Here is a 17,289-nt window from a genome sequence, read left to right on the forward strand (position 1 = left end):
AGGTCGATATATAACTTGCTTCGGTTCATCGAAGTTATGAACATAGTAAAATCACAAATTTATATATCAATTAGATAATTCTCGAATAAAGGAAGAAATTCGACTTCATCACAATTGTTCCGACATTCATGTAAAATATATGCAACTGGACGTACACTAACAAACCCCAAGGGATGTGAATATTTTCTAGGAAAACTATTGAGTATTAAAGTTTCAAATTAATTTCGGGATTTATTTTCTTTCTTGATATTCAATGACAGCAATTTAAAGAAAAAACTGCTTGTCCGCTTTAGGGGTATTCTTGCCAGTTGAACAGACTTTAAGATGACATTAAATGTCGTTGTCTTTTTTTTTAAACATCGTTGGTCAAATTACTAAAGTATTATACGTTGTGAGAAAAAGACTATTTTAATCAGGACGCTCCCGATTATGAATAAATTTGGTTGACGTTTTTCACACTTGAAAAGAATATCTATTCGTAATTTTTCGATTCCATTCTTAAATTCCTCTCAATTTGTTAAAACATCTTTTTTTCAAATAGCTGAAGTATTCATGCGTTGCGAGATTTAAAATATTTTGATGAGAACATTCATTCTTAAATAGGTAAATAAAGATCGCTTTGGATGGACTAAATTATATAATTGCAATCTGTTTGAAATATTAAAGGTTGCCGATTCTAATTTTAAAAAAGTACAATTTGTAGTTCATACACTCGTGTTTAGAAGGCTATTTTTATTTATAAATTTATTCAATTAAAATAATTCACTATTTTATCGTTACAAAAGTAATCAGAAGTCATAATAATTCATTTAAAAGTGAACTTATGCAAATTATATAAAAATATACAACAGCTATCCAGTTACTGTGCGACTTATTTCTCCCGTAAATTCATTTTAATTCTTTTTCTTACATTTCTGTGTCTATAACTATAACTAACTCCCGTATATCATTCATACGAAATGTTGTTCACACCTGAAATGGTGAACCGTGACGTCTAGATGTCACTGAATGAAGATCAAAAGATTAGAATTACATAATGCTAATCTTTTATTTACCTTGAGTTTAACTACGCATTCAACATTCACTAAGTGTCACAAATTAATACACATTTTATTTCCACAGTACAAGCAAGTGAAAATGTTTGCTGGAATGACGCAAAAAGTTCAGAATACAAACATGTATTTTTAATACACTATCGATCGTGTCAGTTTCATATGTTTGTTTAAAGTGTTTGAAGAAAAAAATCATAAAAATGTTCTATTGTATTATTTACTTTAATTACTAGAATTCGTATAAAAAATCCACACATAAATCCTACAATCTAATTTCAAAAGTTGCATGGCTATCACTTACTTTTCGTTGGTTAAAAGTTACACCAAAGGTTGTCGATGCGCTTTAAATAGCGTTATTATCTGGTTAACGAACAAGACTTAAATGAGATTAATTTCACTCCCGGCATGCTCAAAGACTTAAACTACGTCACATAAGTCAGGAAGTTTGAAAAAATAAAATTAATAATTCCCAATTTTCTTCCTTATTACTTTTCATATCGAAATAAAACTTGGTGAATATGTTTTTTATGGTATTATGAACATAATAAGATGAAAAGTGAAAAATCGCGAATTATCCCTTTAATGCTACACACTAACACCTAGTAATTTCGGTATTTTCTGGCTATTCCTACATTTTGTATTTTACTATTCTGGCTATTCCTACATGGGGGATTAGTGGAAGAACAATTATACATGTTGTTATTGCAAAATATGTTGTTTTAGTCTTTGTGTCTAATTTGGTCAAAGGTAAATTTACCTGTGGAAATTAAATAAAAATTATTATTTAGATGTAAAAAATGAGATTTTTTTGTTTGAAAACATGCATAAAGTAATAATTTTAAGTATTTTAATACCATGGAATTTCTAAAAAATAAAACTAATTGAAAGAAAAGGCAGTTAAAGCATTGAAAAACTAAAAAGGAAAAAATGAAAGAAAAAGTAGTAAAAGCATTTAAAATTCTGGAAAGTCTAAAAAAAAAACGTATTTAAAAAAAAAATTAATAGTTACCCACACTTTCAACTACAGCCTCAAAAAATTTATTAATTTCATTATTTTAACAAATTATGATTTTAAAAAATGAATATAATATCAAAAGTACTTAATTATCTTAGATAAGTGTTTACATTGGCCTAATAGATTAAGCAAAGCCAAATGACTTTGAACTTTGATTAGCTTTGAACACTATTAACTTGTGCTCAGTGTCTTAACTGAACACTACAATCTCTACCAAATAATTACATTGTGTAAGCATTACTATAAGTATCTAGATTTTTCCTGTAATAATCATTCGGGTTGTGAGTCCCGGATCATCACGGTCGTGTTTTTAAGAATTTGGTAAGCATTTTGTAATCAACACATAGTAGACTAATCGGTCGCCATTGTTTCATGTCTTTTCTATTACCCTTATTTTTATATATTAGTGAGATCAGTCCTGTCTTCATTGTTTCTGTGAGTTCTCCGTTTAAATACACATTGTTCAAAACTTCCACCAGATCTTCCCCTATTATGTTCCAGAATTTTAAGTAAAAAGACTTTCCTATTCCATCAACTCCTGGCGATTTGTTATTTTTGAATTCCTTTAATAATTTAAGACATTCATCTTGTGTTATAAAGGTATCAAATTTTTCTTTGTCGTCTTCTGTTAATTTATTTAGATTAAGGTCTTCTAAATAGTTTGTCATTGATTGTCTATCAATGTTTTGGGACTTATATAAATCGGAATAATGGTACACCACATGGTAGTTGTGTAAGTCCAACACTATTTAACATCATGGTGAATGATATATCCAATAACTTAAAGTACTGTGCTATGTCACAGTTTGCTGATGACAGTGTCATATGGTTATCTGGAAAAAGCACTAAATATCTACAAAAAGAATACAAGAGGATATAGATACAATTAATACTTGGTGTGACAAATGGGGTTTCCTCATATCACAAACAAAAACTGTAGCTATGATATTTAGTAAGAGTAGTTCCCCATGTATTAAACTTAAACTTGGAGAAACCATATTGTCATTTGTTAAAGAAGTCAAGTTTTAGGTATGATTTTTGATTCAAAGCTCACATGGTTAAAACATGTACAATATATAGAAAGTAGATGTTCCAGGGTGTTGAACTGCATGAAATTATATTAACTGGTACCAAATGGGGTGCAAACTGTTTTACGCTTAGAACACTATATATATCAATGATAAGGTCAAAGATTGACTATGGCTGTGAAGTGTACAACTCAGCCTCCCACTCTGTTATGAAAAAATTAGATAGCATACAAGCACAAGCCTTAAGAATATGTGCAGGTGCACATACAACTGCTAGTATAAGTGGTCTACAGACTGAAATTGGTGACCCCCCATATGAGTTAAGAAGAAAAAGTCTTATTACTAAGTCTTTTCTTAATATATTTAGTCTCAATGACACAAACCCAACTAAAAAGAGTTTACAAGAAAATGCTATTGATGATTTTAACAAGGAAAAAATTAAGGAAAATCAAAAACCATATTGTGTTACTGCACATGATACTATAAATAAATATAATGTAGATACTAATACTGTATACAAATGTAAAGAGTTCCCAACCCCACCTTGGCATGTTCTAAAACCACAGGTCCGAACTGAACTTACAAAAATTATTACAAAAAAGGATAGTCCTCACCTTATTAAAAGTGAAGGAATTATCCTCATTGATAACAAGTATAGTAATTTTTTAAAAATATATACAGATGGATCTAAGAATCCAGAAAACAACACAAATGCATGTGCTCTTGTAGTTCCAGAACTCAAAGTTAATAAAGGTTTTAAATTACAAAACCATGTTTCAATATTTATGTGTGAATTAACAGCCATACTTTTATCTTTATATTGGTTAGAAGAATTTCAACCAGAAAATACTGTAATATTTGTAGATTCACTGTCAGCACTTAAAGCCATCACTGGAAGTATATTTAAAGTTAAAACACAAATAATTTATGACATTCAATATATATATAGTAAACTGTCTAAATTAGGTTTAAATATCATTTTAGAATGGATACCCAGTCATGTGGGTTTAAGCGGTAATGAAATGGCAGACACAGCAGCTAAAAAGGCTCTATCAATAGAGACATGTATAACTAGTATACTACTTTACAAAGAAGATATCAAATGCTTATGTAAAAATTTACTTAAAAAAATGTGGCAACAATACTGGGAAAATAACACAAAAAGTAAACAACTACACACTATTCAAAATGATATTAACTTTTGTATTACCATACCAAAGAGTACTAGAGAAAGAGAAAGAACTCTATTTAAACTTAGATCAAGTTATATATTCACTAATAAATTCAAATGCACGATGGGTAAATGTAATAGTGAACTGTGTGACACATGTTAAGTAGTGGACGACATGCAACACTACCTGTTTAACTGTAGGAAGTACATACCACAAAGACAAAAAATGATGGAAAAGTTTGAATCATCAGGGGTAAAAGATCTCTCATATAAAAATTTATTTTCAGGATATTCTCAGACACTAATCCCAATATGGGATTATTTAATAAATACCGGTATGCGATAAAAGTAAAATTATTCAGAAAATACTGAAAATCTAGCTATTTATTTCTAGTTTCTAGCAATGATGTTTAGTGTAAATTTTGTAAAAACATGCTTATAATTGTTTTAATAGGATACTTTTGGTCAGATATTATCAGTATAGGTAAAGAGAAATATAAAACTTTAGGGCTTGCAATTCATTAGTAAAATTACTTTTAAACAAAATATTGTAATAGAAGTCACTGGACAACAATTCATGGATTTGAACAAGTATGACAACACATATCAAATATTCAAAATACTATTACATCTGTAACAACTGATTAAATGAACTCTTGATAAGAGAAAATCTAAGTAAGGAAATGAAAATGCAATTAATTAAATTAATTAGCATTGAATATATTTTTAAGTTTGCTTATAAATACATGTGATCATATGTAAAATATCATGCCACAGGAGTCAGCCATATCTCCCTGAAATCATCAATCACAATCACTCTCTCGTCGGTCCATCCCAAATCAAATTGGGGAGACAAACCTCACAACAAGAATTAACTGCATCTATATATATGTACCTAACTAACACTATGAGGAATGTGATTCAGCTGCTGTCAATGGATAAACTATTGACACGTATACGTAGCTAAAATATTGATAGGGTTATACATGGGGTCGACTGACGAGATGAGTTATCTTATTGTGGGATATTTTTCTTTAAGGGCACTGGCTTGCCAGAACCCCGGTCCTTGTGATATGATGATTTTAGAACCAACCAGCACATTTTACAACGACCAAAAACAATGCACCGTGTAAATACTAACCTTGAATTAGTATTATTGTCTATCATTTTAGTCACGGCTGCTAAATCATCCGTTTACACTGGAAAATGTTTGTTTGCAGCCTCCTCGCCGTGTATGTTTGCAGCACATAGTTACCACTTGGTACGGCTGCAAGTATTTACCAACAATTTATTTCTTACAGTGCAAGGGAAACAACTCCAGTCTAAACGAGCGACACCAAAAACAAATAATTCGGTAGATATATATTATTTACCTTTTTTTCTTAGTTTTTTCATTTCTAAATATCGGCTTTTTAATAGTTGTAACAGAGCTGGAGGGTATCATTTATCAGTTTATGATTTCTAAATATAAGAAACATAACCCCGTCGAATTTGACAATATACACTAAAACTTCTACGAAAGTTTTTATTGTTAAAGTAGTACACTAAATCAAGTACTACCAAGATAGCACTCTCTGGTATACATCTATACTATACATAACTGCAAACATAAACACTTACAATTTATTACACACAAATATGTTACAACAATACATTATAGATTCAAATTATACATACACCGTAATATATATATATATATTTTCTTCTCAGAGAACGTAAGTTTAAGAAACTTTTATAAGTGAGGGTGCTATCTTTAAGTCAAATTCAATATACAGAGAATCACAATTTACCAAGGACGTACGAGCCGCGGTATAATTGTATTAATGTGTATACAATGTACGGGAATATGTCAGACCCCTTCTACGATTTGCATATTTGTAAAAGTTAGATATGTCTATCCAAAAGTATATGATACTTACAGTTTTCATGTTTAAAAAAACAAACACACCTACCTACCAAATCATTTAATATTTATAAACAAAGAAGGCTAAGTTACATATAACGAAATAATAAGCTCACATATACTTTTCTTAGTAATATAAATTAACCAATAGATAATCAAGATAATTAAAATACACACTATAGCTCAGATTTAAATAACAAGATTAATTAAATTTAAGGAAAAAAAAAAACAAAAAAACTCACAAAATTTCTATAATATGAATATATATAATATAGGCTAACACCTAAATAATGATAAATTTAAAACATTTATTTGAAATGATTTTATATACGGTAATCTGGCGCAATATCCGCAAGGGTAGTCGCCATTAAACTTTATTTAGTAGTAGTAATAATCATTCTCAGTTCATGGCTAATGCACAGTTAGATATCAACTTTATTTGACTAATCACCACATTTAGTTAAACATGTCAGGCGAATCATTATGACCTCAAGCAATGAGTCATGCTTACCTTCGTTGTTGACTGGAGATATCTTCACCATTGTACACTTACTTGAACATCAAACCGCCAACTGGGACCTCTCAGCAAGGAATGGAGATTACAAGCTAGTAATAAGATGGAACGGAGAAAATACCGCTCAACATACAGAGGAAATGATTACACAGGAAGAACCGTTAATCACAGTACTCAATGATGACAGAACACTATCCTGTAAACCACATGAGGATACCGCCTGCACAACAGGTGCCGAGGGTCAACTTTCAGCAAGTTATGCAGGAATGGAAAAAACTGAACGAACTACAAGATACAGGTTAGGAAATATAAATTTCGACCTCCACAAAAGACCTTTCTATTCGAGGTTGAAAAGGAAAACAGTTTTATCCTTGTTTATTCAGATAAACTGTACCCCTATAAACTGATCGAAAAAGAAAAAGAACCGACTTTCTATAGCGCCATCAAAAGAAGTCATGACCACTGGTTAAACGTACGAGACAAGATGAATTTCTTGTACTCAGAAGAACGTAAATTGAACATCGAAGTGGCTAAGAAGAACAATTTCAAATTGAGAAAAGTAGATAAAATAAAAGCTATATGAGCCCAAACATGTTAAATACGCTTAACTGTTATATCTTTGTGTTAACAGGGCGAGATAAGCCCAACCCTTTTCTTGCCCTATAAACCCCAAAAAAAACCAGTTAGATATCAAGTTTACAACAAATAGATTAGGCAGCCAGAACTTGATACACAATAACTACAAGTTCCAGATAAAGTCAAGATGTGGAGACAGATGTTATTGGAAATGCACATACAACTGCTAGTATAAGTGGTCTACAGACTTAAATTGGTGACCCCCCATATGAGTTAAGAAGAAAAAGTCTTATTACTAAGTCTTTTCTTAATATATTTAGTCTCAATGACACAAACCCAACTAAAAAGATTATTTACGTCTTACTTACGTCTAATGCATTTTAAAAAAAACCGTATATTTACGTTTAGGGCATATAATATAAGTCTACCTACCAAATTGAAATCAACATCAACATTATTAAAAAAAAACAAGAAGGGAAAAGAAACAACTATGCATTGTTGCTCTGATATAATTTTTATTTACTGCATTTTAGCGGTAATTTCTAAATAAAAAATATTGTCGTAGAAATAAAATATTTCATCTAGTTGCTTTCGTTGAAGTTCGTGTTACATATCAAAATGAATTACATTGGTCGGAACAATTGCAAACTTTCAATCCAGGTGTTCTCATCGAGGTCCGCGTTCATGTTTCAATTCAATACACAATATGTCATCTAGGTGCTTTCGTTGAAGTCGCGTTACATAGTAAAATGAATTTCATTGATCGGAACGTTTGCAATTGGTAGTGAGTCCAATGGTGTCACACACGTCGCACTTTGTCTATGTTTGAGCACAATTTTTGTTTATATTGTTTATACTGTATTTGATATTCGTACTTTTTTTATTTACATTTACTTAGGATTCTAATTTTACAGGAGTACATTTAATTTAGTTTAATTTATTAAGTAGATATTTTGAAAGTCACCATTGCTTTTGCAATGGATGACAGTCAACATTTTACAGGGAGTGGATTTGAGGTAGATCCCATTGAAGAGTACATGCATAATTTACAAGATACTCATGTTGATACCCCACATAAGAATTTTTATTCTATTAGTATTAGGTCAGGTACTGACAGTGAAGTCAGTACGTCTGAATACGAAGCAGCCCATAATTGGCAAACCCAGCGTCATAAGAAAAGGAAAATTTATATCTCTCCTGGTTTAAAAACTTATAGTGACAGTGTACAAAGCACTATTAAGAAAGCTGCTACTAGAAGGAGACCAGAAGTGAAAAAAAACTGTTAGCAAAGCGAAGAAAGTTTTCGCTGTTGTTACATGTGTTGATACAGAAACAAAACTGGGTCTTAAAAACCCTATTTTAATACAAAAACTGTTTAACAAAACAGTTGGTATAATTAAAACTTTAAATAAAACTAAAACAGGCAATTTATTTGTAGAGTGTTTTGATGTAAATAAATTTAATGAGTTAAAAAAGCTCAACAAATTAGGTGAGTGGGAAATCAGAGTTAATATTCCCAAAATTATGTCCACTTCTGTGGGTTGTATTTATAGAACCCCATCAGATATAAGTATTGATCAGGTTTAAGAAGCCCTAGAGGCATATAATGTTATCAAGGTAGACGAAATGTTCTTCTACGATAAAGTGAAGAATCAGAAGGTACGTTCTGCCACTTTAATATTATATTTTAATACTCCGGAACTACCGGAAAGAGTCAATCTGGGCTTTAGATCATATAAGGTCAAAATTTTTGTTAAAAAACCTATACAATGTTTTAAATGCCAAGGCTACGGTCACATGCAGAACGAATGTTCTAGTACAGAAATATGTGTCCGTTGTGGTGGTTCACATACAACACCAAATTGTGATAAACCCCCAAATGTATTAATTGTAATGGGGAACACCCCGCCTCAAATAAAGACTGTCCCAAGAGAATTGAAAATATCAAAATCATAACAAAGGTCGCTAAAGAGAAGTGCAGTTATAAGGAAGCACGGACAGAAGTAAAGCATGAAATTAAAAAACAAGATATAGTTCACCGTCCTAAAACAAATCTCCCCTTCCCAAAGAACACAAAGAGATAGAAGATATATTAGTATTTATAGCCTTATTACTTAAGAAACTACCTGCTATTAAGGAAGAAAATGCCCAATTTATTTATATTAAAGATTTAGTTAAAAAAGTTTTTGGGTTTGAAATACAACCACAAATTTTACAAAAAGATTTACTGAACTTATATAAGCAAATATTTGTTTTACAGAGTAAATTGTACAGAATATCTCTTTTAATAATGTATATATTATATTTGTATTTAAACCTAATATTAATCATGGCAGCACATTTTACAGTACTGCACTGGAATTGCCAGGGTCTTAAAGCCCATGCACCAGATTTTTTATGGCACTTAGGGTCTGTTAAACATAGGTCTGACATTATTTTTTTTTTTTTTTTTTTTTTGATAACACATTCACGGCATAGTTGTTTATTTATATACGATTCATCATTCTACATAAAATAATTGTGTTTTATAACTATAATGAATAAAACTTCCGGCCATTTTCTTTGAACATTTTTTCTTTATCTTCATCAGAAAGGGATGGCAATAAATCATTTAATAAGCTGTATACATCCACATATTTACAACCAGCTTGTGAACACACTGGCCAATCCGAACCATACATACAACGGTCTATACCAAAACATCGGATTACGTGGTCAACATATGGTTGAAAATCTTCTTTCTTCCAATTAATTAGATCTCCTTCATTTACTAGTCCAGATATTTTACACCATACATTAGGAAACTCTGCAATGGATGCTATTTCCTCTTTCCAAGGCGACATTTTTCCATCTTTGACGTAGGGTTTAGCGATATGATCAACAACAAATTTTAATTTTGGCAAACGTCTTATAAGGTCCGGAATATACTTTAGCAAATGTGGCCTCAGTAGTAGGTCAAATGTCAGTCCTCTGTCCTCGAGAACTTTTAATCCCTGAAAAACATCTTCGCGAGTTATCCACTTCTCATCCTCGAAATCTAGAATGTGTCGACATCCTTTGAACAGCTGATTTTGCTGCATGTCATCCAATACCTTTGGTAGATCAGAACTGGTAAGATCAAGGCCTGCTACAACACCCTTTATGATACTATGGTTCTTTGCAAGTTCCATTACCCATTTTGCTTCCTCTGGTTTGTTGTTCAAACATTGTACAAATACAGCATATTTTACAGGGGTAGCTTTTACCGCTTCTTCTAGTTCTTCTATTTGAAAATTCTTGAAAAGAGTTTTGTCATCTTTTGTCGGCCATGAATAATCAAATCTATCCAACTCCCAAATATGAAAGTGGGTGTCTACGTATGCCATGTTCAAACGTTGGTTCGTGCAGCTGTTTCTGACATTATTTGTTTACAAGAAACTTTTTGTTCAAATGAGTCAGATTTTATAGATATACAAGGATATATGTTGGCTGCCTTCTCCACGAGAGACACAAAAAGAGGGGGGGGGGGCGGCTATTTATTGTAAAAATGGTATTAACTTTACTAAGGTATCGTTAACCAGTAAATTAGAGATTTCAGCTATTAACATTATTTATAATAAGAAACATTTTCATTGTCAATATATACGACCCACAATCTGATACAGTTCAGACAGACTATGATACTTTAATAAACCAATTTGATACCGAATTTATTTTATGTGGAGATTTAAATGCTCACCACAATGTATGGGGTAGTGAAAGAATAGACACGAAAGGTAGAGAATTAGCAAATTCAATTTTATATAATAATATTTGTTTATTAAATGAAGGATCATGCACGCGCCTGAATCCTACTAACCTTGAAACTTCATGTACTGATTTAGCCTTTTGTAGTTTGAATTTAGCTCACAGGATTCAGTGGTCAGTTGACCAAAATACTACTTTTAATAGTCATCACTTTTCTATATCACTTAAAATAGATATCAAAGTTAACAATAGTGAAGAAAATAATAACTTTAAATGGAATTTTAAGAAAGCTGATTGGAAGAATTTTTCCAAAGCTTGTGATGAGAGAATTTCAGATAATTATATTTCTGATAATAGTGAAAATTCTAATACTATGTTAACTACTGAGCTTATTGATATTGCAACTCAGTTTATTCTTATTAAAAAATTTAGAAATTAAAACGAAACCTTGTGTGCCATGGTGGTCTGACCAATGCACCAAAGCAATAAAGGAAAGAAATAAGGCTAGAAACAAAGCTAGACATACAGGAAAGGGGCATGACTTTATTATTTATAAGGAAAAAAACAAAATTAGTCAAAAAGTTTTACATGATACACAAGATATATATTGGAAAAGTTATTGTAACACATTGAATGACAATTCCAATATTTCAGATTTATGGTATAATATTTAAAAAATGCTTGGTAAAATAAGCAGCAAAAAAGAGATACCAGCTCTTATAGCATGTGGTCACTTTTTAACTAATACTATTGATAAAGCAAACTATTTTGCTAAATAAATTGTAGAAGGTAGCAGTTCTAACAACTATGATAATGAATTTAAAAAAACATAAATCTACTGTTGAAGAGCAGTAATTCAACACGTTTCTTAAATAATGTAAAGAAAATCAAGATTGTTTTAACGAAAAATTCACTTTACAGGAATTTAAAGATGCCATTTCAGATACAAACGATGGTTCACCTGGTAAAGATAAAACAAGTTATGGCATGTTCAGACATCTCAGCGACAAACCTTTAAACATGTCTTTGCTGTTTTTAAATAAAATATGGTTTTTACAGGAGATTCCGAAAGACTGGAAACATTCTGTAGTCATCCCATGTTTAAAACAAGAAAAAGATTCAAGTGATCCTTTGTCTTATAGGCCTATAGCTTTGACCTCTAATTTTAATAAAATTATGGAAAAGATGGTATAAATAACCGATTAAGATGGTTTTTAGAAAAAAATAATTTATATAATCCAAACCAAAGTGGATTTCGAAAAAAATAAAAATACTTTACAGCAATGTAGTAGACTTGATAATGAAATACATAAAACTTTTGCTAAGAAATATATTACTGTTGGCGTTTTCATAGATTTTCAAAAGGCTTTTGATATGCTATGGAAACACGGATTATTAAAGAAAATGGTTAATTTTGGTATTAAAGGAAATTTACTAGCTTATGTCAATAATTATTTGACATCAAGAACACTACAAGTTAAAATAAATAATACTTTTTCAGAAACTTATTTTGTTGAAAATGGTACCCCACAAGGGAGTTGTATAAGTCCCACTTTATTTAATATTATGGTTAATGATTTATCAACATGTTTACAAGACTGTGAGATTTCACAATTTGCAGATGACGGTGCTATATGGAAATCAGGTTCATGTATTAAGTTCTTACAGAAAAAATCCAACTAGACTTGGATAAAATTTGTAAATGGTGCTCTACATGGGGCTTGAAAATTTCTCCAAGTAAAACTGTTGCTAAGATATTTACAAGAAGAAACAATATAAATATATCTTTAAAACTTGGTAATCACACATTAGAAATAGTTTTATAGGATTAATTTTTGACAGAAATTTAACTTGGCATAAACATATCCAAAGTTTACAAACAAAGTGTCTAAAAGTTATTAACTGTATGAGAGTACTTACAGGAACAAGATGGGGCGCAACCAGCAATATCCTTAGAACTATTTATATTTCCTTGATTAAATCAAAACTTGATTATGGATGTGAAATTTATAATTCAGCTTCTTTTAGTACTAAAAAATGTCTAGATAAAATTCAAAATCAAGCATTACGTATATGTACTGGTTCAATGAGATCAGCTTCCTTGAAAGCTTTGCAAGTTGAAATGGGAGATCCGCCTTTAGAAATAAGAAGACAAAGTCTAATAGCAAAAGCTTTTTTAAATATGACTAGTTTTGATAACTCACGCCCGGCCTAAAGCCGCGGTAAATGACACTTTCATTTTTGATTATTACTCCAAAAACGTTAAACGAAAACCCTTTTCAATAACAGCAAGAGATTGTCTAGCTCAAAATAAATTTCTACTGAAAGTATTTATAGATATTCAGAATGTCTATGTCCACCATGGCATATCGAAAAATCATAAGTTAAAACACAACTTCGGGATAAAATAAGTAAAAAGGATCTGCCACATTTAATTAAAAGTGAGGCCGAAATATTAAACGACTCAGAATATTCAAAACATTTGCAAATATTTACAGATGGATCTAAAGACCCACATGGTAATACTAGTTGTGCATATGTTGTTCCAGAACTTAAAATAAAAAAAGGTTTTAAACTACCAAACTATATTTCTATATTTATGTCAGAATTAATGGCAATATTTGTAAGTCTTTTATGGCTAGAAGATTTTAAACCTATTAAAACTGTATTTTTTGTAGATTCTTTGTCAGCTCTTCAAGCCATCAGAGCTCCTACTTTTAAAGTAAAGAATCAAATTTTATACGATATTCATTTAATTTTGACTTCACTTAAAAAGGGTGGATCAGAAATTATATTTGAATGGGTACCAAGTCATGTCGGAGTAATTGGCAACGAAAGTGCAGATTTACAAGCCAAAAACGCACTTAATTTAGACAACTGCATAGATTTTATATCCCTCTTTAAAGAAGACATTAAAACTGCCTGTAAAAATTTTCTGAAAAATTCATGGCAAAAAGATTGGGAAACAAACAAAGATAGGTCATTATTTAAAATTATTGATAAAGTAAATTTTCAAATTAATATTCCAAATTTAACAAGAGAGAAAGAAATATTACTCTTCAAATTAAGAACAGGATATATTGGACTAAATAAGCACCTGAATAAAATTGGAGTAGTTACCTCAAATCTATGTATAAACTGCAACCAGATCGAAAGTGTAGAGCATTATATGTTAAATTGTAAATTATTCAATTTAGAAAGGAAAATTTTATTTGAAAAACTAAAAAAGTTAAATGTTACTGATTTTTTCCTTAAAAATTTACTAAAAGGTTATAATTTTGCTCCCATTTATAAATATGTGCTGAGTACGAAAAGACTACGTTATGTCAACAATACGTAGCATTTTTTTTTTTTTAGATTTTATTAGTTTTTATCTGATCTAAATTCCAATGCTGTATTTTGTTTTACCTTTTACATATAATTCATATAAAAAATAGGGGTCTACCTATATTAGGGAGAATTCATTTTCTACCCCAGGAAAAAAATTGTTAAATTTGTTAATGAATACTTTTATCATGCTATATTCACCTACATCAAAACACCAGGATAGCTACCTTCACTTTATAGAAAGAAATACACAAAAGAAACTCTTTGCCTAAGATAAGGAACAGTACTCACCAAAAGAGCGATATCTTTAAATTTTCAACTCGACCTCGATTAAGAATTCACTACTTACGTAGCACTACAGAATTAATTTTCATTACATTCATTTTCATATTTAGGCTGCTAAATTTATTACACTTTTTTTTAATATTCAAGTATTAATTCATGCTAAGTCATCGACACAACATATAGACAAGTAGATTAGCGGTGCCAACCAGTGGTCACCCCCTGACATGGTAGTCGTGATATACAGGGTATGAAATTATGTTAAATATTTAACCAGATTGTCGTGTATGTAGCTTGTTTAATAATGGCGTCAGCACAAGTACATCGAATGTACTTACGGGAAAAACAAGCAAGTACAATTCAAACTGGAATCTTTGAGCACCCTAGTAAATTAATATAAAAGTATAAAGTCCCGTATTTTGTTATAGAAATAAGTTAATTTATTATTCTTTATATACATATATACATATATATACAATTTGGCTTTTTTTTGGGGGGGGGGGGGGGGGTATATCATGAAACAGTTTTTTGCATTTCGGGATCTAGACAGTGGCATGTCCTCTGCCTGACTGATCACCAGACAGAGAACAGGTCAATGTCTGGTTCCAGTTTGCAATTAACCTACACTACCATGGTTAGTACCTCCGTGGGATAGTGCGTATACACGATTCTCACGGGACCACTGGCTGGGGCAACTGATCAAAACTTAAGTCGTTTATTTCAAAAGCAAATAAGTAACATCTGATAAAAAACAACAAATGAGCGACACACTAGGTTCTTGTAAAACTCACAACAAAAGTCATAAAAAAATAAAACATTAAGTAGATTCTATTTTTTTTTTTTTTTTTTTTGGTAAAACAAAAAAAAATAAAAAAATTGGGAACATATAGGGCGCAATTTCCAGTAGGAAAGCCGTCCTTAAAAAACCCACAAAAGAAGAAGAACGTTTGCAAACTTTCAATCCAGGTGTTCTCATCGAGGTCCGCGTTCGTGTTTGAATTCAATACACAATATGGTAAAAATAAAAATCAAATTTATACTCTACGTCGTCCGATTAAACAAATAAAATTTAGATGAATAGCACTTTTACGATTCTTCCAACACAACAAAAGTATCTATCTTTTTCGCCAATGCAAATTATTATTATTCATACGCGCGTTATTCAGTGTGCACCACATTTTTTATGTTATTTCGAATAGACAGAAAAAATATTACAGTTATTTCTTATAATTTAATTCTAAATTCCAGTTTAAACCGTAGAAAACCACGAAAAAACGTTGATGACGTCACGGTCACATGACTAAATTATGTCTATGGTCTGATAACAAAATAACGTCAGCCAATCAGAAGACGCGTGACATCCAAAATTAAATTATTTAATGATATAAACAAGTATGGACACAGACGCAAATTGTCAGTGGGGTTAAAGGTCGTTACATATGTATTGAAAGCTAGACTGGAAATGTGTATTAACAAATTGAGTTGATGTGTACATGTCTTCATTCAAATGCATTGACTGATAAAAAAAGGAGGCTTCAACTTCCACCCCTCTCTATGAATTAGTTGTTTGAGTGTTTGAATATGGAGTTTGTTAATAAATAGCTGCACTGTAAGCGCATGATATGTCTTGATTCCTTTTAAGCTTGCTTAAAGGTTGAACTATTTTGTTTTGTACAATTATTAGTCTATTTGTTTTCTCATTTCATTTGTTTTATATTTGTCATTTTAAGGTCTTTTATAGCTGACTGTGCTGTATGAGCTTTTGTCATTGTTGAAGGCTATTTGGGGACCTGTAGTTGTTAATCTTGTTTTAAATTTTGGAATGCAGCTGAAGTCAACAAACAGACATAGACAATTCACCCAAGTTTTATAAAATGATGTGGAAGTGTTTATGTGAATAATTGAGATGGGAAATGAGGAAAGTGTCAAAGTGACAACAACCCAACCATAGAGTAGACAACAGCTGAAGGCCTCCAATGGGTTTTCAATGTAGCCAGAAACTCCTGCAATTATAGGTGTCCAAAAACTATAAAATCCCTTCTTTTTTTTAGCATATATAAAAATTCATAACACAGAAATGTATAATCTGAAATTTATTACAATCAAAAGGGACCTTAGGTCAATAGTGTAAACAATTCACCAAAGTTTAATTAAAGGTGATGGATGCATTTTTGTGTTATTGTTCAAAATTGGAAAATTCTCTCTTTTTTAAGGATAAAATCTCTCTTCATAACATGGAAATGAAAATTCTAAAATTTATAAAATCGATGTGGAGCTAATGTCAATAGATATAAACATTTCAACAAAGTTTCTTGAAAGTAGGGGGAAGTGTTTTCTAGTTATTGTCTGAAGTGTGGGTGATGGACTGATAGACAACAGTATACTATAATATGTTGTGTGTGAGACATTGGTATACTAAAATGGTTTTGAATGAATAATGATTAGAAACTGTTTAATGCAGTTATTGAGGGAACGACAGTGAAGAAATTGCTGAGATCAATGCGTTTGAATCCTAAGAATTCAATTTTTGTTGAAATGAAACAAAGTTCAATTTTTGACCCTTTGGATCTTAATGTAGACCAATTTGAAAACGGGACAATCCTGTGCAATTGAATATTTCTGGCTATTGGCAATACTGTGCAATTGAAAATTTCTTGCTATTGCGCAATATTGTGCAATTAGATATTTCTTGCTA

At 31.0% G+C, this 17,289-nt stretch overlaps 1 protein-coding gene across 1 annotated transcript; it reads right to left on the minus strand.

Moving 5' to 3' along the window:
* Positions 1-9,790: 9,790 nt before the first annotated feature.
* LOC143066804 (L-fucono-1,5-lactonase-like) lies at positions 9,791-10,648 on the minus strand. Its single transcript, XM_076239613.1, has one exon. The coding sequence runs from the start codon at positions 10,622-10,624 to the stop codon at positions 9,791-9,793; it is 834 nt and encodes a 277-aa protein (XP_076095728.1). The 5' UTR covers positions 10,625-10,648.
* Positions 10,649-17,289: the final 6,641 nt, after the last annotated feature.

The sequence above is a fragment of the Mytilus galloprovincialis genome, chromosome 3 (genome assembly GCF_965363235.1).
Source record: "Mytilus galloprovincialis chromosome 3, xbMytGall1.hap1.1, whole genome shotgun sequence".
Lineage (NCBI taxonomy): Eukaryota > Metazoa > Mollusca > Bivalvia > Mytilida > Mytilidae > Mytilus > Mytilus galloprovincialis.

Coding starts and splice junctions, on each gene's coding strand:
- LOC143066804 (XM_076239613.1), bottom strand. CDS start 10,624: ATGGCATACGTAGACACCCACTTTCATATTTGGGAGTTGGATAGATTT.